This window comes from Cyphomyrmex costatus, unplaced genomic scaffold, assembly GCF_001594065.2.
Source record: "Cyphomyrmex costatus isolate MS0001 unplaced genomic scaffold, Ccosl1.0 scaffold154, whole genome shotgun sequence".
Lineage (NCBI taxonomy): Eukaryota > Metazoa > Arthropoda > Insecta > Hymenoptera > Formicidae > Cyphomyrmex > Cyphomyrmex costatus.
The window spans coordinates 412,660-434,083 of NW_017275544.1; the positions used below are offsets into that span (position 1 = coordinate 412,660).

The 21,424-nt window shown below is 35.0% G+C and overlaps 1 protein-coding gene across 1 annotated transcript in view; it reads left to right on the forward strand.

Annotated features, from left to right (window-relative positions):
* LOC108783500 (uncharacterized) overlaps positions 1 to 21,424 on the forward strand; it is a 50,339-nt gene that overhangs the window by 13,168 nt on the left and 15,747 nt on the right. The window contains exon 2 of the mRNA XM_018552070.1: positions 615 to 660. Within this exon, the coding sequence (XP_018407572.1) occupies positions 615 to 660 (46 nt within the window). The remainder of the gene's footprint in view (positions 1 to 614; positions 661 to 21,424) is intronic.

Sequence of the window (21,424 nt, forward strand, 5' to 3'; positions counted from 1 at the left end):
ATACCTGGGGTGCACTTGTCACGCGGGGATTGGACTCCACTGAGATTGTGATTGGGTTGAATGGGGAACTGCAGATGGTGGTAGGTAGCAGTTCTACGATAGTCAAAATGATAATGTCGGGCTACTGCCATACTTGATAATTCCTGATTATTACCTCTTCGCTCGCGGCACTGTAGATTTGACGGGACCAAATTGTTACCGGAACGAAAGCCGTAGCCAATAAAGAACAACCAGACGAGCAAATAAACGAACGAGTGACCGCGAGACCGCGCGTGATTTCACGGCGGCGTCTTCAAGATGACCCACATCCGCGTCTAGTTCGCATCTTGCATGCGGTTAGGAGATTCGCGGGAATGGGGAAATGGGATGCATACTATTACATATGCGCTCCTATGAAAGAGAACACGTGTTCCCACCAGCAATCACGGTTACTGGTCCAGTCTTTTGTGTATATGCGAATTTCCGTCGATGTTTCTGCAACGCGCGAGACGTGATTTTTGTGTTTATTGTGATCTCTTTCGAAAAAGACCACGGTCTTCCTGTAAAATTCGATGATAGGCAGTGAGCTGTTGCGGGACACGATCTGTCTAACGTATTTCTGTCTTTGATTTCAGGTATCTTTGGCACCTCTCATCGCGTGAATGATCAGAAAAACGAAGGGTAAGTCTAGATTAATTCTTATCGATATTAATTTCTAATATATTGTGCGTAAATGTTCATTCTGTGTCTGTTCGCACATCGTGCAGTATTATTTGCAATTTTTTTTATTTAATTAACGATGATTAAAAATTTATGATTACTTTTAAATGTCATAAAAATATGGGGTACTAAACCGTGATCTTAATTTTAATTGCAACTCTTTTGTGAAGTCGAAACTTTTCTTGATTGCTGATAAACAATCACAAAATAAAAATATTAAAAGAAAAATTAGAGTATGAAAAGAAAGATGTTAAGTTTAGTTAGACTTTTCAGTTGAATTGAACAAAATTCGATATCACATTGAAGGATTATTTAAAAGTTGAATAATACATCGTTTCATGAGAAAATATCGGAAAGAAATTATTATTCAGGACAATAAAAACATTGATAAGACATGAGGGTATTGTGAGAATTAAGCAACAGAAACTGTATTGTCATTACTTAAACACGACAACCTGAGATAAACATGCCCATTATTCAAAATTAGAAATCGAAACCGAATGATTACTCTTCGTCAATTGCTTGAAAAATATCCCAATAATTTATCATCCTTCTTTGAAACAGAAAGAGTACATCCGGGACAAGTGTTTGCGACGATGGCATTATTTACCATAAACCTGCGCAAGATATTATCACAGCTGCTGCGCTGTCTTTAGGCGTTCACGCTCTATTCGATACACGTCGTCCTTCGATGCTTTCGAAACGTGCCGCGATATCTGACCGGCGCTTCAAAGTGAATGGCTTTTCTTAAGCGCGATTAGAAATAGTCGCGCGTTTATTAATTCGTAGGAACGCGTTCTGTATAGTTCGCCAGTTGCGTGAGAATTGACCCTAGCTTTTCCGCTCGTTACACCGCCACCGAGGGCTCCATTCATGCTCGTGGTTCATTCATCGCGTTTCACTGAGAGCCTTTTTTCTCTTTAGACGCGTCGGTATATATCGCCGTTTTCGTACGTTACATCCACCTAAACTTAAATCCAAGCTCGGACCCAGTCTCGGTCCTTGCCTACGGCATTTCTCTCCTCTCTCTCTCTCTCTCTCTCTCTCTCACCTTCTTTTTTTAATCCGAAACTGGCGGGAAATGACAGCGCCCTTGTCGCTAAGCCTTTATGCCTCCCGCACTTCTGTCAGCTTCCTGTCGGCGTTTTACGCTCCTCCGCTACAAAAGAGGAAATGTTTTGCTTTATCCCACAATCTAGGACTATCACACACATTCTCTTTGTGCATCTTTCTGCGAAATAAGAAGCCTCTCTTATCACGTACACAAAAATATTGTAGTCGTGTTGATAATCACAACGCTCAAAGTATGAGACAAAATTCAAAGTAATGGGTCTCTTTATGTCTTCAAGATTTAGGAATTGATTTAAAAAGACAGAGAGACGCAACGAAGATTACTTGTTACAATTATTGAACTTCTTAAATTCTTCTTTGAAATATTTGCACAAACAATTGCTTATTATTACTTCATAATGTTAACGTCTTAAATATAAAAGAATGATTAGAAACTCTAAATATTTGCTCAATGGTGTCAACGATTTTAAGTATACTTTTCGTTCTTTGGGTGGTCCTGCAGATTTAATTACACGTGTTAGGTCTTCGATAAGATCGAAGGGTATAAAATGACATAGGATACCTGAAACGTTGATGGTGAAAAATTCGATATTTCTCGGGAACCATTACATCCCTATGCTCTTTGTCCTTAATGTGTAGCTAATGCAATAATCATATCATTATACATTTGAGATACATACGTCTATAATTTGATTGTTGTCTTATCGCAAGTCGAACGACAACAACAAAATAAATCAATTCATTCACCGAATTTGACGATTTATCGTTCGAAAACTAAAATGTTCCGTAGACGCATTGAAGTTAGCGTGTTTTGTTGTGGATAAGTTAATGCGGGAAACGTGAAGAGATATCATAATTAAGGAAGAAGCTGGACAAGCATCGGTTTTCTTTGTTGCTAGGCGGAGAATTTATTCCCTCTTCGTATACTTCGTTTCTTTAAGGACCTTTCTTGATGGGCCCAACCATCTACCCCCTCGTCTACTCCCGCGACTGGTCCCGCGTTCTTCCTTCTCTTCTACGTTCTACCGCCTCTATTTATCTTCGTATGAAGAGAAGTATACGACCGAAAGTCTACTTTGAAAATCTACTTTGTAGAACGTAGTAGAACGTGTTCTACTACGCAGCATTTCGAATGCTTATAATCTAACGGTCAAAATCTTAATGGTTAGATGCTAGAATCCGAACAGTCATGGTATCCGAATATTTATGGTATACGGTATCCAGGGTACAATTTGATTTTTTTTTTTTTAGTTAACGTTACTTATGTGGTCTACAGTGTAATGCTAGTGACGTAAATTACAACATTTATTGCCAATTAACATCAAATTACTCTAAACCATTACGCTGTATAAAACTATCATAAGGGTTTTATTTATAACTTTTCCTTATCTAAACTTATTGTTAGTTGCTAATTGAGAAATATTCGTAACAATTACCTAATATTGTAATATTTCATAATTATAATTCAAATATGTAATGAAAGGAAGAATTCTTTCCAGAACTAAGGGAGTTATTTTAAATAACAGTTTTATTAATAATTATTAAGAATCAGAAAAAAGATAATTGTCTTATTCAAAAGACGAAGCACAAGTTGTAAGTAGAAAATGAATTCTTCTTTTTCTTGGTTCTGAAAAGCGTTGATATCGATTAACGGATATTGGTGATTTTATTATTTAGATGTCGCGAATTTTAGGCTGATATCCTTTTTATCGAACAATACCGCATATTGTGTCCGTTTCCAACCGAACTGCGAGGAAGCAGCTGATTCTACGAGCGCCATTTTTGTCGCTAACATTAAAGAGAAGGCGAGCTTTAAACTTTATCTTGGTATTATGATAACATATATAAACTGCGCCCTTCCCAGGAAGTTCTATCGTGAAAAAACTCGCGATGTATAGAGCTGATAACGATGTTTGCGAGCTAATCTGGGAAATCGGAGAGGATTGAGCCGTCAGAGATGTAGACAGTCGGATCAGTTAACTAAGCAGAGAGAAAATGAAACAGAAAAGTCAATCAATTCATGAGAAAAGCAAGACATAAACTTACAATGTTCTGTAATTAAATAACTCATTTGTAAATAGTTAACTTACTCGTTATAGTGCCGTATAAAAACTGCAGAACGAAAAAAAGATTAATAATTAATAAATTCTTGTTTTTTAAGATTTATTTTTAAACATACATTCTACGAGTGATTTTTAATTTAAAATAAATGTTATAGAAATTTAGGATTTTTAAACATAAACATCAATATAATGAACATACAGCCACATATACGCAGGATATTATTTGCAAAGTCATATATTTTTAAATGAATCTTATATCGAAGCTTATATTGAACTAGAATTTTCTTTACATACAGTCAATGACCTAGAAAAGAGTTTTAAGATTTTAAGAAAACATCTTTCATTTCTTTGTGATAGTATCCTCTTAAAAGCGCGGGAAGAAACTGGTATCGTCTGCAGGGATGCCAACTTTAATGGTATATTCGTGCGAAAATATTCGTTTTGAAGAAAACGGCATTGTATTAAGAATCATATTTCGTGAAAAAATCTCAAAATGCTTAAGTTTTTATCTTATTTTTTAAAAATCGCTATCGTCTTCACGAATCGTCATTAAAAACAAAAACTACGCTATAGGAGTTAAGGGAAAAAATTTATATTTAAATTTGAATAATAAAGGCTACGAATCAACGTAAAATGTAAAGTGCTAACATTAAACTTTAATAATTTAAATTTAACCAACAAACGTTTCAACATACATTAGGTCATTTTCAGTGTGGTTACACAGTTAAAATAAAATTAAAAATAAAAATACAAATAAAGTCACATTATCGTTTATACATATCTATATAAACATATGTACAAACCAATTGTTTTAAATCTTCTAAAAACATGAATACTTTGCTCGTAATTCTTCCATTATTCATCCTCGGATGATTATAATAAAGTTTTTGTTGTATAATAATGACGAAGCTCCCCTTAGACCCAATGTCATTTTGCAATTTCAATTTGGTGGCTAGTAACAAAATCTTATCATTGTAATCAGTAAAATGTTAAATTTAATTGTCAATTTTTTAAATAAATTTGAAAAGATTGCAAAGGTCCACTTATGGTCAACTGTAAAATTTGTTACAATATTGTTTCTCTCAACCATCACAAAATAAGACTTAACTGTTCGAAGGTGAAGTGAAAAATAATCCTCAAATTTATAATGCTTTTCCTGCTCAAACCGCAAGAACCCGTATAAACGCTTTCATTTAAATGTTCAAGAAAGCCCCTGTTGCTACTTCGTTATGGTCTGGTCATTGTCCTCGTTATCTTCCTATTATTTACGTCGACATCGCTCGGATGAGATGTTGTCGATAAGCCGCAAAGAGAGCGAAAAATCGCAGTAATCCACGGAGATTTGAAGACTTCCGCTGGATTCTCCCGAATATCGGATTCCTGTATCTCGCGACGCGGGAAATTTACTGTGCGTATCTCACGGCGAATGCAAATGCTTCTCATCTACGTCTCACGGTTCCCAGAGGCGTTGAATCTTCGCCGAACGGCATTCCAAAGAACGACGCTTACCATTGGTCAACGTTTCCCGCCAAGACGTTCCGGTATGGGAACCAGTTTCGGCCCGTCGTCGCAGAGACTCTTCCTTAGTTAATCGCCATCGATGCACCAATACATCCGTCCTTCCCATTTTTCTCTCTTTTTTCCCCCCTCTGTCTGTCTTGTTCTTTTGAGTTCATTCTTCCTCTTCAACGACTTTGTCGAATTATTTTCTAGACTTTACGGTTTTTCTTTCCACCATTTTCTGTTTTCAACAATGGCAGTTGTAAAATGGAGACACTATTTGAATTGACATTTTCTGGTCAATAGAAATATTGATATGAAAGTGAAATATCTCTTTGGGGAGGATCTTTCTTTTTTTTTTTCTTCGGATAGAATATTTAAAGAGTTAATGAAAAGGAAAATTCATCAGAAATGTGGTAATGAGAAAATAGAAAGATAAATAAGAAAAAATTAACGAGTGAACTTTATATAAATGATATATTAAATTTAAGTGATCTCTATTACTTGTTTTCCAAATTGAATCATTATTACATCGGTTACGTAAATTATACGTAAAAAACGATAATTTACGTTCTATTTATAGTTGCTTACTATCCTCATTAATTTGGATCCTCCATCATCGCAAATCAAGTTCCGACCAAGTCAAACATTTACATCTAATTCATGTGCTGATTTGTTACTCCAATCTGAATTTTGCTTACTAAACTTTATGATAATAATATAATTTTTGAATTAGTTATTTCATAAACGATTCGCCAAAACCGTTGATTTCTTGAAGTTCACATGAGGGAATTCAGGCGCCGTCTTTACAAGTCTCTGTCCGCAACACACAAACACACGATAACATGTTTCATATTCCGAAGACCCCAATTTTATTGTATCTCTCTGCACGAGAGACCTGTATTAGGATCGCGCCTTTATCGGTACATCAAATACAAAGCATTTCCAAAGATATCCAAAAGAAGATTCCTGAAAGATGCATTTTTTCGCAGCACGTTCCTGGCAAGACGGACGTTAAACTCAATGGCGGTGCATCGGCACGGTGAATTGCAAGGTCTCCGTAGATTTTCCATCCTCTCGACAGATCGCATTCCCACTCCTTCTTTTCCTTAATCATCCATCTTTCTCTTCGCGGTATAGATCGCCCTTTTCTCGATCTATCACCGATCTTCTGCGGGAACAGACACCATGTCTTGGTTCTCAGGTAGGTGTGGGAAGGTGGCTACTTTCTGTGGTACCTGTGCGTTGATGGTATTAGTACTGCCTCCTGTCTGGTGTAGGGCGCGCTTGCCTGTGTAACTCAGATCTACCGCACGACCCCATCGAGTGAGAACTCCAGAAAGAAAGAGAAAGAGGGACCTGTGGTATTCGTCCTTTCCCGCTCTCTGTGTGGTACCTGTATTGTTAGTTTTGCACGGTTCTTGCCTCTGTATGTTCTGTATTATTTTGCTATGTATACGCCTCTAAATACTGATTTGTCCAAAGTTAACAAATTATAAGGCAGGTATAGGAAAATATCCAATAGAAAACTTTAGTTTTAAAGTAAAGAAAAATGGAATAGAGAGGGGGAAGCATTTTCACAAAAATGCTTCCCCCTCTCCATTCCACTTAAGTTTCTTGCACTTGTCTACTTGGCCTTCATCGTCTCCTGATACTTTTAAAAATAAAATAAAATTTATATATAATTTACATAAATATTTTTAGGATTAATTGGCGCTTAATATTGAAATAGTGAAATTGCAATATTCATTGAAGTGTCTTGAACCATTATACAATTATATGTAACAATTATTATACTATTATATTTAAATAGAAACATCCGAGCAGTAAGACTTAAAAGAGGTCTTCGAAATATTTTTCGCGTGTGTAGAAAAAGTGGAAAGGAAGTGCAACCTCGAAAGATAGGCCTTCTTAGTCGAAGCTTCTTGTTACTGCTTAAGATGTCCTGCTTAAGTAAGCAAGACATCTAACATTTAATGTTCGAGGATTCAAGCGTTTCTTTTAGGATCAAGTAACCGACTTTCTTTTCCGTGTACATCTGTGTGTATTTTTCGCGCACACTGAAAGAAAAGATTAACTTCTGTATGAAATTAGATGGTAAAATGTCATAGCATTTTTAGTTGGCTGTGGCAACCAATTAAAAATACTATGCCATATTTAGTCAATCATTTTTTTCAATGCATGTATTTTTCTTAGTACTATAACAAATTCAATTTCTGTGATTAAATTTCTAAAATCTTATTAAAAAAATGTATTGCAAAAATAAAAAATAAAAATAAAATGCTTATAACGGTCAAAACTAGATTTTTATTACTTAGATAATTCAATGTAAATTTTATATATTATATATATGTATAATATGTGTACATACATATACCATATTTTGTAGTATTATCGAAACACTCGCCGAAATTTTTCTCGGACTTACAAACGCAGCTAAGCTACATAAAATAATGTTACAATTAAATTTTTGACACTTTATACGTATCTAATTAGAGAAATCTTAATGTAACAGAAAGCTGTAAATAAATTTATTTATTACGAAAAATATTACTTCAGTCGGGAATCAAACCTGGATCTCAAGCATTCCATGCGAGCGTCTTAAACGCTTAGGCTTAATAAACACGTCAAATGAGATTAATTTTATTAAAATCAGAGGTAAGAGATTTCTAAAGCCGGAAGTGTCATTTTGCAAACGAAACGCGCGGAAAGAGAGAAAATTACTTTCCGTTTGAATAAGAGAGTATCTTGGTAATTGTTGAGTTAAGCTGTAATCACACTACAGACTCCCGATTCTGATCCCCGATTTAGAGACGATCGAATAGAGTGATTTCTATTCTCGAGCCAGCAGTCAGAGTCGGCTGCTGCCTTGCTGTGATTGGTTGAATGATAGTCAGAAGTCCAAGTCAGTAGTCGGGAGTCTGTAGTGTGATTACAGCTTAACTCAATAATTACCAAGATGCTCTCTTATTCAAACGAAAAATAATTTTCTCTCTTAAAACAGCTCCCTTGAATCTGAAGAAATCGAAAGATATCCCAGAATCATAATCGAATCATTTTGAAGTGTAATAAAGATTCGCTCGCTCCCGCGCGTTTCGTTTGCAAAATGACACTTCCGTCACCTGGAGAATCCGAAACTTCAACGTCGCAACAGGATCAATACTTACGGGAATGTAAGCTTTTATTATACAGAAATACCATGCGATCTACCAACCTATCCAAAACTTGGAAAAACCCGGAATTGAGTATTCCAATTTTGAACCTTTCCATCTCCGACACCAGTCGGTCGTGTTCTTTTCGTCTCGCCGTTTATATTGTAAAACGAAATGAGGTTTTTACGACAGTTTCCCGAAGTTTTTCGACCATCCTAAGTTTTGTCCCTGTTCTTTTTCTGGAACTTCTTAGAGCCACACTCGACACACACACTCAACAAAAGATAAACCGTGAGACGACCAGTTTGCCAGAAGAACTGGTCCATCTATAGTCCCTTGTATATGTAGCTTTCACGCAGGACCCTTTAACCATTTGCCATAATCCATGCGTGTGTATGGAGTATATACGTGTATAACACCCCGGGATAAGCGGCAAAAGAAATAGAGAAACAAGGGTGGGAGCCGTCGCCGTCGTTATGCTTTTAAATAGGAGTTTTAAAAATGGCCGGTGTTTTCTCGTCCTTTCTTAAGGTCTTTACAAACGTCAGCTGTAGGATGTCAGCTGATTAGGTTTTGGCGCGAAAACGGAGCGCGAGAGGTGGTCCTATCGCATTGGTTAGTGCTCTTACCTGGAAAAAAGTTTTTTCTCAATGATTAGAGGATATGCTCTTCGTTCATCAAGGCCGTATTCTCTTTCACAGTAGTCAGGCAGTTAATTACCGGTTGTTATGGCGCCAGAACATCATACATCTTATGCTATATTTGTGGTTTTGTGTGTATCCGTCGTTCGGCTGTCTAATACAATAATTCGTTTGTTGTAATTTTTCCACTTTATGCATCAATAATTTAAGGTTTTAGCTAGCAATGTAAAATTACAATATATATATGTTTGAAAATTAATTTCATCATTATAGATTTCAATTATATGATTACAAAATCTCCAAATGTACGCCCATATATTCGTTTATGACAAACAATCGATAAAATTTGGAGTAATAATTATATAATAATTATTGTATTTTAAACATTTTTATTTTATAAATAAAAAGTAAAATCTTGAATAAAAAAATATATAGCAAAGCTAAAACTATTTCTCTCAGCTTGTAAAGAAGTTTAAAGATATTTTCGCGCTTTGATGGATAAAGCCATGTTGAGATTTTTGGCGTTTAGTATCGTGCCGACGAGCCTGTTTGCCAAGAATCTTCAACCCAATACAGTGTCGTTTACATCTACGTATATTCTCTTTCTCGTGAAAGTACAGAAAAGATCTCTGCCCACATACCGACACGTACAAGTTAACGTTCGGTTCCCATGGTTCGATTCCAGCAAAATTTAATTGTCTATCATGTTGAAATCTATCATGAAGAGCAATAATTAATTGTACATGACAGAAGTTGTCATTAAATGCAGCGCATTTATAATATACTCATAAAACGTTTGATAAACTAAAGATTTATATCCAAATATAAATATAAAGAATAGTAAGATTTATACTGTTTTATACATACAGAGCCTTATAATCACTTTTATATAAGTTATAGGGATATCATATATATTAAAAAAAAAATTTTATTATTTTTAAAAGTAAGGAATTTTTATTCGTTAAAATAATAGCGTTAAATTGTTAATCTTTTAAAATGTAATAATCAAGTTTCCATGACAGAAAGAATCTTGTAAATTTAAATGTCAGATTGTAAACTATTAACGAAAGAATACTAATATAGCGTCGCAGTATGTATTCAAAACGATGTTTGTCGCCATTTGAAGGTTGTAGGATTTTTCCTATAACAATAAAATTCTGCAGGGTATATATTGTGACCTTTTCCTAAGCCTGATATGCATAGAAACATACTGACCATTTCCTGTTCTCCTGTTCCACTAAATGTCTCTTTTTTGTAATATTTCATTAAGTCGGAACAAAGAAAGTCTTCCAACCATATTCTTTATTATTTCTGTTTTTTTTTTTTTTTAACAATCCATAATTAGTGTCAAAATTTTTAATAAAGTTTATTTTAAATTTTGACATATCTATTAATTATGGATTGTAATAAAACATCTATATACATACATTAAAATATGAAATATAAATTTATATGTACACATTTTTATTCTAAATATGAATTAGGAAAAATGGACTTAAGATTGTGCTTATCGATTTTTTTACAAATTTTGTACCACAAATTCTTTTAGTATCAGAATAATACCATATTTAGTATTATAATATAATGGCTAGTACAGTGATATCTCATTTATAATATTAATATATATAGTATCCAAAAATTTCCAAAATTATATTAACAAATGAACGTAGAATGATAAATTTAATTATTTCAGCATTTTATAGTAATTCTATTCTTTCGACTCAATATACTGGTTCCAATATAAAAAGAAGTTTATAAAATAACTAATATAACTACGATTTTCATCTATTTTTTATCTTTTTTCTTCTATCTTTCAATACGATTTTTTTCACGCTTGGAAATCCGTTAAGTTAAATAAGACCTGTTTTTTAAATTTCGATATTTGTTGTGGGAATCGATTCGTGGTTTCGAAATCTTATTGATGTTCCAAAACTTCATATCTTTGTTAAAAATTCAACCCGATTGATTTTTTTCTGAATCACAACATTCCAAAATCATTGTTGTAAAAAAAAAAAGAAATCACTAATATAATGGTTTCTATCGAGAACTGATATTTTAAGTTTGCCAATGAAGCCTTTATCTTCAGAAATATTTTGGAACGGGAACGGCGCCGAATTAAGAGTAACCGAAATTCGCGTACAGGGAGAACGTGTAAGGAAAAAACCGTCGACCAATTCGTGAGAGCCAATTGAGAACCGGCCCTTTGGGCGTTCTCAGCTGATGGCCCCACAAGATGGACCCTGCGGGGAGGATCGTTCCGTAGGGGGAAAGAGTGTCGACGTCAGTGTATTCGGTACAATCTCTCCGACAACTACTGACGAAGCAATTTTAGTGGTAGGCCGCGATGCACGGTGCATTGGCTCCTGCACGCCGCATAATTCCTGGTAGCTTCGTGTACGCACGCACAGTAACGTTTACATACTCTGTTATTTCCACAGCTGCATGAGAATGTATCAGGAATACATAAATAAGGGAATTACAGCAACTTTTGTAGTTCTTCAATGCAATCAGCGTTTCTAAATGCGTTAGATGTACAGAAGTTACCGAAGAGAGATACTTGATTAATTAGTTTTTAGGTACTTAACAAAGTACGCGATTGTTTAATAAAATGAATATATTATAATATGGATATAGGTTACAGCTTTAAAATTCTTGCTTTTATTTTATAACAATCTCTTTTAATCTCTTAAATTATCTTCCTTAAGTAAAAAATTATAATATATAGAGAAGAGTTAATTTTATATATATATAAATGAAATATATATAAAATATATATTTCATACATATATATATATAATATATATTATAATTTTTTACTTAAGGAAGATGATTTAAGAAATTATTAAAAGAGATTATATATATATATATATATGTATGAAACACGATTAAATAACAAAACGTCAATATTTCCTTGAATTTAAAGATTATTGCTAACAAAAATGTGTTTTAAATTCTTCAACAAAATCTGTCATATTAAAATTAATGTTTACTTTTTGAGTTCAACATCCCTCTTAATGAAAAAGAAAATATATGTACTATGAATAAAAGAAGACTACAGTTACCGCTGACAGTGAAGAAAAACAGACACTAGATGACTTCCGAAACTTGAGAATCTTACATTTTTAAGTTTATTTTTGTAATAAAAAAAATTTTGTTTCAATGTTTCCACCAAAATGTACCAAACTATCAGAGCATTTTTGCGCGTTTGGTACACTTTGGTTGCTATACTTAAATCATGCCAAAAATCACCTTTTATATTGATTCATTGTAAGAACCAATCAAGACGTCGCTTTAGACTTAATTGGGCGGTACACGCTTATTTTCCTACTGGATTGTTAGCTGGATTAGAATCTTACCACCGTATTTTAGCTGCGGTGCTGACAGTATATTACAAGAAAACAAGCATTGTGTGCCACCGGCTTAACTTAAGTCGTGGAAATATCGAACTTTACGGAATTTTTTTTATATCTATTATTGATAGAGGTGGGATTAGCTGTTCTGGTACACGGTTGATTGATACCACGCTGTTCGAAAATCCAGCAGACTAGCCGATACCGTAGGTCGCCGGCGACACATGATGCGAAAATAAATTGTTATGGAAAAACAATACGCAATTTTATCACAATATACATTTATTAATGAAACGAATAAACATTTTCCAATTTACTCGAGCAAAAGAGAATGCGCAGCTTCGTAGGTTTATTAAAAAGCCGCATTTGTTGCATAAGAAGAAAATAAAGAAGAAAGAGAAAAATACCAGCGGATGTTCTGAATACATTGAATACGCAATCGCGCGAATCGTAGACATCCGATTTTGCCGACCGAAAATAATGGAACCTGCCATGTGCACTTCTGTACGTCGGACGTATTCCGTCTTTGTGAATCGAGAGCGCGAACACGAGAACGACGTAACCCCCTACGCGCACTTCCGGTGAATCAGGTACTCTCATGTTCGCACAATCAATTCTCGGTTTCCGTTCGGCAGGTTGAAGTAAATACCTGCACACATATACATACACATCCTTCTACGAAAACAAGAATGAATATACTTATGCAATCTTCGAAGAATGTGAAAAAGAGTGATATCTGAATTACTCGCTAAAGCAACTAAGAATTTAATCTTACCTTTATATATGTATGCTACTCTTAGAGATATTCGATTAAAAAATAAGAAAAAATTAAAATTAAAACGTAATTAGAGAGAGAGCCAAATTTATAAAACATAAAACATTTAATGAGAAATTATTTAAACATTTTACTAGATTTTTTAAATTTTAGATCATAACGTTTTTTTAAATAATTTATTAATTATTAAATATCAATTAATGGGAAACGTTTTGACTTAACTTAATCTTCATCAGCTACAATAAATGAATAAATAAAACATGCAGAAATTATTCAAAGTGAGACAAAGTAGATACTACTTCTTCGTTCGGATGCGAGGAATGTGGAATAAAATATATTATGTATTTTTTAATGGGTATTGATATGTTTACGTCACAGCCGAAGTATTAACTCAAGGTGTGTGTACATTGACTAGTAAGTGTATACATTTACTAAAGTTAACACTTTGACTGTGACATCTGTATAAAATATAAAATATTATCAATGTTTGCAAACTGAGGTCGATGACAGTTTTCATTAAGGACCATTGATGATATAATCCATCGAACTCGTTAAACTCATATAACCAATGCCTTGTATGTCAATAATATTAATCATTAAAACTGTTTGCATCCACTTTAGATTTGTATTTCCTCTCCAACAAAGAGAGTTAGAGAGTGACAAACCATTCTCGACCCTTATCTATGAAACATTTTTATTATCGAGAATTTCAAAAGTGTGGTTCAAGACATGGAGTCTAATCATTCTATTTTTAGTTTTCATATTTCATAAAGCATTGCACGAAGCAATATTTTACTTAATGCAAATCTTTTACAAATTGCCAGAAATGTTTTTTAAGTATACCAAGATCTAGTTTTGTATACTAATACTACAGAATGAGACATTTAAAGTGTTATCTTTAAAAAATAGCAAAAAATGCTTCAGATAAAATTCAGAGATAACAGCCTATAACTTTAAATGCCTACCTAGTAAATGTAGTTAGTTTTATATCCTAAATTATTATCTCGCAAGATTAATGTTAAAATTTATATCGTGGTATCGTAGGCAACTCAAGTATTTGATTACCGCGCAACGTTTATCAATATCCGTCCCCGGACGTATACATATATTGTGCATTCATTGTTTGACAATAGATAAGTATGCTGATGAAATTAATTGCAGCCAACGCCAAGTCATATTAGTATGCTCTTCAAGATATTATATTGGACCGACGTTTCTGATACATCTTTCGCTGGTTTGCCATCCAATGACGGTTAAAAATTACATAACACTTCCTCTCGCTTTATCCAGCTCTCTCCATTCTCTTTTCTTTCTTCCATCGCTCTGGTATGCCGCCGTCTCCAGAGGAGATCGTGTGCTTCTCTCTTTTTCCTTTTTCTCTCTCTCTGTCTCTTTCTCTTGACTCGACTCTTTCTCGACAACGTGACGGGCTCGCCCCAGCAACAGCGGTAAGTTTTCAAACGGACACGCGGATAGTTCTGAGTTTTTATGTTGCGCGGGAAACAGCGCAGACCAAACGGTCCATCTCGCTTTTGGGCAACCATTCGTCGACGCCCTCATGGAAGCGGTCATTAAATAATTAATCGCTAAATCCTATCTTCTAGTGCGAAGAACGAGTTCCTCTTCTTTTTCACCGGCTCGTGATATCGAGTCTCTGTCTATGCCTGTTATTCGATCATCTTACGAAAAGTACGTTAAGGCTCGGATTACCTGTCCGCGCCGCGCGCCGGCTTGCCGCATCCACCCATGTGATCTGCTATGCATAGAGAGAGCACCACTCTGAAAATTTCTCCCATAAGAAAAGCTGTGATGTATGAAAATAGACAGAGATAAGAAGCAAAGTAGGATATCACTAGCAGACAATGAGACAATTCCCAGAAACGATCGGATCATAAGGGAGATGGGACCATAGGATAATATGCATAAGTAATCCTGTACCTATCGAAGGGCATAAGAGAGAAATATTGACATTGATTGATTAGAAATAAAATGTAAAATTTATAAATTTGTTTCTGTTGTTGGCTGAATTGTTACATTCATTTTCTGCTTATTTTTTTTACAATACAATGGATACAATTGCACTTTTATAGCACATTTTTTTATAATTAAGAAACAAAATGTAAAATATTAACTGATTTTCAATAGTACAAATTAGTAAAAATTTAGTTTTGTTTATTTTTGCCTTTGTGTTACTTTTTTTGGTCCTGTCAGTTTAAATATTTAACTAGCAACGTTTTCTTGCAATTGGCATATAATATAGAACTGTTTCTGGTAGTACAAATTACATCTTATTGCCATATAAATATATTTATTTACGCTGCGTAGACTTATCTAGACAATTACTTATAGTTGTTTGTATTTACTTATATTACTTTTCTATAATCATGTGACTATCATATATCAAACGTCACAGAATTGTTGTTAAGATCATGGCTGGTTGGATTTTAAATGAAACGCCTTATACGCTAGATTATAAAATAATTACAATTAACGGACTCTCTGAATTTCAAAAAAAGAATTACAAGATGTGACGACGATTGAGAATCAAGTAATTAATTAAGCGCAAATCTATAAACGAATTACTAAGTACAAAGTCGACAAACGTTTTGGTTCCTCTCTTTAGGCCATCATCAGTCCATATACATACATTAATATATTTAATGATATCTCGTCGACCTCTCGTTGGAAGATGCATTCAATCTCTATTAAACACGTGTCGATTATCATAAGTTTAACACGAAAATGTTTTGTCATTCCCGTTACTCTATCCGAGCGTTTATCCTTCCTCGATGTGTAATCCTTGGAATCCGCCTATATTCGTTGATGTTTGAGGGATATTTGATAGTCGAGAGCCATACAGTAATCGGGGCGACTCGATCTTCCACGGGAGGCTATCGGAGCGTGAACTTCCGCAGGTTTTCCAAACGATTACACCTGTAGCTGCGACGAAGCTCGACACGAAGCACACCCCTATCTTTCCACGCACATGCTGACGCGTACCGAGTCTCCTCCACTTCCTTCACTTGTTACTTCAACCGCGATTCCTTCTTCCGTGCACGCGCACACCTTCCATACCTTTTGTGTTTCCTACATTTTCTACCATTGCATCAGCGACCAACGCGACCAGTGTGCTCTGAATATTTAAACGTTTCCAGCATCTTAATTGAATAATAAATAAAGTGAGCAGAATCGATTTTAACTAACATTTTTATTTGTTGCTCATTTATTGCTAACAAGTTGTCAAGAAAAAAAATGTGTTGCTCTATTAGTTTTTTTTTTTTTTTATAATAATGTTTCGCTAAAGGAAGATTAAGTTAGCGGAACAGTTTACATAGAATGAAACTGATCGACGTAAAAATAACGTAAGAATTTGTTGCTTGCAAAATAAGTAACAAAATACCTCAGCGTACTAGCGGAACAAGAGTAAAGTATCAGTAAAAGACATGTTGCTCGCTTAGTTGTGTTTACAGTTACAGTGTTTATTTTCGCGAAATATTAGATTTAAACTTCTATCGATCTTTAAGAGATTGATTTTTTATTGCGATTTCTTTGATGAACCGATCCAAGCTACTATCTGAAATCTATTAAAAGATCGACTTTCAATATAAATCATACATTTTTATATTTACGGTTTGTAATGTGAATTTTTTCTTGTAAATGAAATTGTAGTACAATATATTATAGAATGTACGAAATTATTATTTTTAGGATAAAGTATAAATAGATGAATGACAATAAGAGAGATTCAAAATTATTGGATTGTCATTTATTTTTTTACATTTGTTTGTAATATTCAAAGAAAATATAATAGATTTGTTTATTTTCTATTGACATTTAAAGAAGAGACATCATCCCTGCGCATAACGACCGTTCATGGTCAGCGTGAAAGGACCATCGCAAAACGTACTGCGGTAGCGGTAAATTAACCGTCTTTACTTTCCGTCCTTATCCAGCAACCGTTTCTCTTTTCTCTCCTTTACTCCATCTCTGAAGTCTTCTTACCTTTCTTGTTTTTGTCGCGTTTCTCTTTCTTCTTCATCTTCCTACATCTCCTTTTCTTTCTTCTTCTTCTTCTTCTTCCTCTTCCTTCTTCATATCATAACCCTTCTTCGAACCAGACATGTAGGGAGTGGAATGTAATTCCGGAGAGTGCAGCACCGCCATTTCGCTGATGGAGCAACGGCCCTTTCGGTTGACGTCCGCGTATAACATTGGAGTTTGGAGTCGACTATACGTCAACTCCATATATGTATATTATTTGTCTCCGATCTTCCCTTAGGCAGTATCTAAAGAAGAAAAATGAATATGGAATCACTTTTGAAGACAAATTGTGCTTGTCTAGTCTATACGTTTCATTTTTCTTTTTACTGTATAAATAGATGCCCTATCTGGACGCAAGTCATTCAGTTTTAGCGCTGAGTCTTTATTAAATTCTTGTTCTAATTGAAATGACTTTAATATTATTATACTTGTATAATAATAATAGTCTTATAATTATAACGTTTATTATTTCCACTGCTCGTAATAGCTGTATTTTCATTTTTATAATTTTGTATTTAATGATGCGTTTGAAATGAATACTGGTTCAAGATAGAGTCCAATATTTTTATTACTGTATTTGTATATAATATGATAATACAGATAATGATAGTATCAGCAACAGAAATTCGGCAGTTTTAAAAAGTATCGGAGAATAAGTGACTTGGTGGACTTTTTAAATACCTTTTTTGATTGTTCCATTTGTATAACGCTGTGAGTGGAACCTTTGGTTCTAGAATCCCTGATGGAACTTTTGAACTTAACTTTTACAGAACGATAATAGGTCTCTCTTCCGAGCGCTGTGCAATAGTCGTGGTTGTGGTTCTTAGAAGTCCGATTTGTACCTTTCGTGCTTACTCTTTCTTGAGATTGATTATTTCTTTCGTTAACAAAAGGAGTAATAGCTCACGTAAAAGGAAGCTCTCTATGTTAATGTTCTTTCAAACGTGCACACAAAATCAAGTACATATGATTGTAAACCAACTAGTTAGTGGCATGGATATAGAAATATAGGGACAGAGCATTAGCTCCGAAGATAGGCGAGGGGGGTTGTACTGAAATGCGGGGGGGGCGACTGTAAACAACACATACACACAACACAACCAAACACAACTACACACACACACCATCACACACTTGCCCACACATACAGTAACGGTCAATCAGATTTAGGCACACTTTACCTCGTCGCAACGTCCCGCAGTGGGACCCCTCCCCCCCCCCGCATCTTCATGCTCTGTCCCTATATTTCTATGTCCATGGTTAGTGGTAAGTCAAGAGATTAATCATTATGTATACAATTGCAATTGATGGTCTCAAATTTTTCGAATAATGCAAAATTTGTACAATCATGTACAATGAGACTTCCGCAGTCTTGCAGAACATAGCCGAGAGATTAAAATACAAAAGTCGATGCATTAAGGATTATTTATATATATTTTTTATATTTCATATATTCTTTGAATTTTTACTTTTAATTTTTGTGATTTAATTTTATTCCCAACGTCGAGTTTAAATAAGTTATTAAATGATTTGATCAATGTGTTTTCTACGGTTAGCTTAAATCGAGGCTCAAACATTTCAAATGTGCCTTCATCGATTTCTACGTATCGATTGATGCGACCCTAGAAGTTACGGTAGAATTTGTTGTGGTCTTTGACATGGAAATGAAAGAAATGGTTCTCAGAAAGTTACGTCATAAAGTTAAAACTTGTTTGTGATAAGATTTCTGTTAAAACGTTTTTATTTATAACATTTCTTATTTCTATTAAGTTTTTGACTGTTACTATATACAGTAGTATTTAAAAGTTCTCGGCCAATGACATTTTGTGCTCCAATGCATAACAAAATGCCTGTTAAAATTTTAATCGCCATCGGATGTTAGTACAAGATGTGAGTAACGAAATCTTGTACTAACACTTGATAACGATTAAAATTGTATTAGGCCTTTTATAAATTAGAGTACAAAATGCCACTGGCCATAAACTTTTGCCGTATAGGTTCAGTGGTCGTGAATTGGAAATTCGAGCAATCAATTTATCGTGCAACGCAATAATTAAAAGATGTTTATAATAAAATATTATGATAGTAGCAAATAGTAATCTGAATAGCACATTAAATATTTAATAGCTTGCATAATAAAGCATAAATAACTTGAACTACAATGGTGATTTACAGTAAAATAACGTTCGCTGTTTCTTTTCTAAAGGTCAGATTATTTTCCAAGGGATATAATTACTTAGCTCCAAGGGACCAAGAGAAATTACGAAAATATGTTATATAAAGTTAGTTAAATTATAGAATCGATACATTACGTAATCAAAATAATTCTCTTCATTCCGCACTTGCACTTGCAAACAAGTAAAGAAATTTACAAAATGCTACCATTCATAAAATCCCGTTCGTGAATTGTAGTTAAGAAGTGAAAGAACGGTAAATAAGAACAGAGGAAGAGAGTGTGCCTACTTGAACATTTTCCTCGTGGTTTATTGACGATCCGGTTGCTATGCGGTGCCGACGTTGGCTCAAGATCCAAGGGCAAGAAAGACGCGAAGGAGGTAGATGCTGTTGTGGGATTATGCGAGGGGTACAGAATGGAGGAGGATAAGAAAGAGTTCGCCTTAGAAGCGTCGTCATCAGCGATGACGGTTGAAACATTCAGGATAGAACAAGAGGAGGCAGAGGAAGAAAGAAGATAGAAAGAGAAGACAGGAAAAGACTTAAAATGATTGGAAAGCCGCAAGCGCGACGGGGGTCAAAAGAGAATGAAAGAAGTGCATAGAATCTTAAGTGAAAAAAAAATTGACACCACCGAAAATGATTGACAGCAGAAAAAATTTTAGACTTTGTGAGAGAATCTAAGAAAAATATTAATCTTAGATGTGCATTTTTAGTTTTATGGCTTACATTTAAATGAGAACAGCATCTAATCAAAGTATAAACATTTTAAATAGATATATTTCATTTATCCGTGTTTCCTTTCTTGTGACTGCAGTTCTTGAAGACACATCGTTAAATGCGAACAATTTTTTTATGTCATCTGTACCGAAAGAATGTAGGTAAGGACACTGCATGTCACAACATGAAACTAACCGATCGAGGGATTCTTTAGATTTTAGGTACGGCGATCGTACATTCCGAATTTCTCGAGAGAGATCAAATTTAATTCTCCTCGCAGATTTCACGCAGTGTAACGGACGTCGGTTCAGTTCCCGACCGCATCAACCTCTTATAGCTGGAACCGCCAACCGCGTGCGACGGTCCTAGAAACGACGAGTAAACCATTTCTTGTGCCGATAACGAATTTACAGAATCGATGAATTATCGATGGGATTATCTGCGAAAACGCATCGGATTGTAAGGGCACACGGAATTCCATGCGGATCTTCTCGTTTCTCTGTTTACAAACAAGCGATTCCCTCCTCTCCACTTCGCATTCTCTTTTGATCTGCCCTCCCGCCTTTCTCTTCACGGTGTTCTCCACCATTCCCTTCCTTCCCTTCTTTTTCTCTTTCTCCCTCCCTATGTTTTCCTCCTTCCTTCCCTCCCACCCTTTCTCTCTCTCCTCTCTCTGTCCTCTTCGTGTTTCGTTTTTTCTCGTGTCTCTCCTCACGCCCTCGCTTGCCCGTTCGTTGAGCGAAAAAAAGACCAAGGGTCTCTCCGTGTAGCTTCTCCCACTATCGCCTACTACCGTCGCGACCGTTGAGATTTAAATCCCCCTGCGATGGTGGTGGTGGTGGTAGAGAGGACTTGAACTTTACACGGCATGGGAACGTGAGCGACGGCGATGCTCAACCGCGAAATGAGACTCCGTATCAGCGAGGCTCACTTAAAGATTTCACGAAGAGAGCCTTAGCCGAGACAGGCTCCAATTTCTTCTCTCGCCCATCTAGTCTATGCGATCAATTTTACAATCCCTGTTTTTTTACGTTAAGATCTTTATTCGTAATTGATCGATCCTCAGGAGAGTAAAGTTTGAACCAATCAGATTTATGTAATCGTGATTTGAGAAACATTTTGGAAATAAAAAATTGGCTTGAATTTAAAATCTTATAAACGACAAAATTAAGATATCGAATTTCGGTATTATAAACAAGCAAACGATATAAACAGTTGACAAACATTATTATAATAA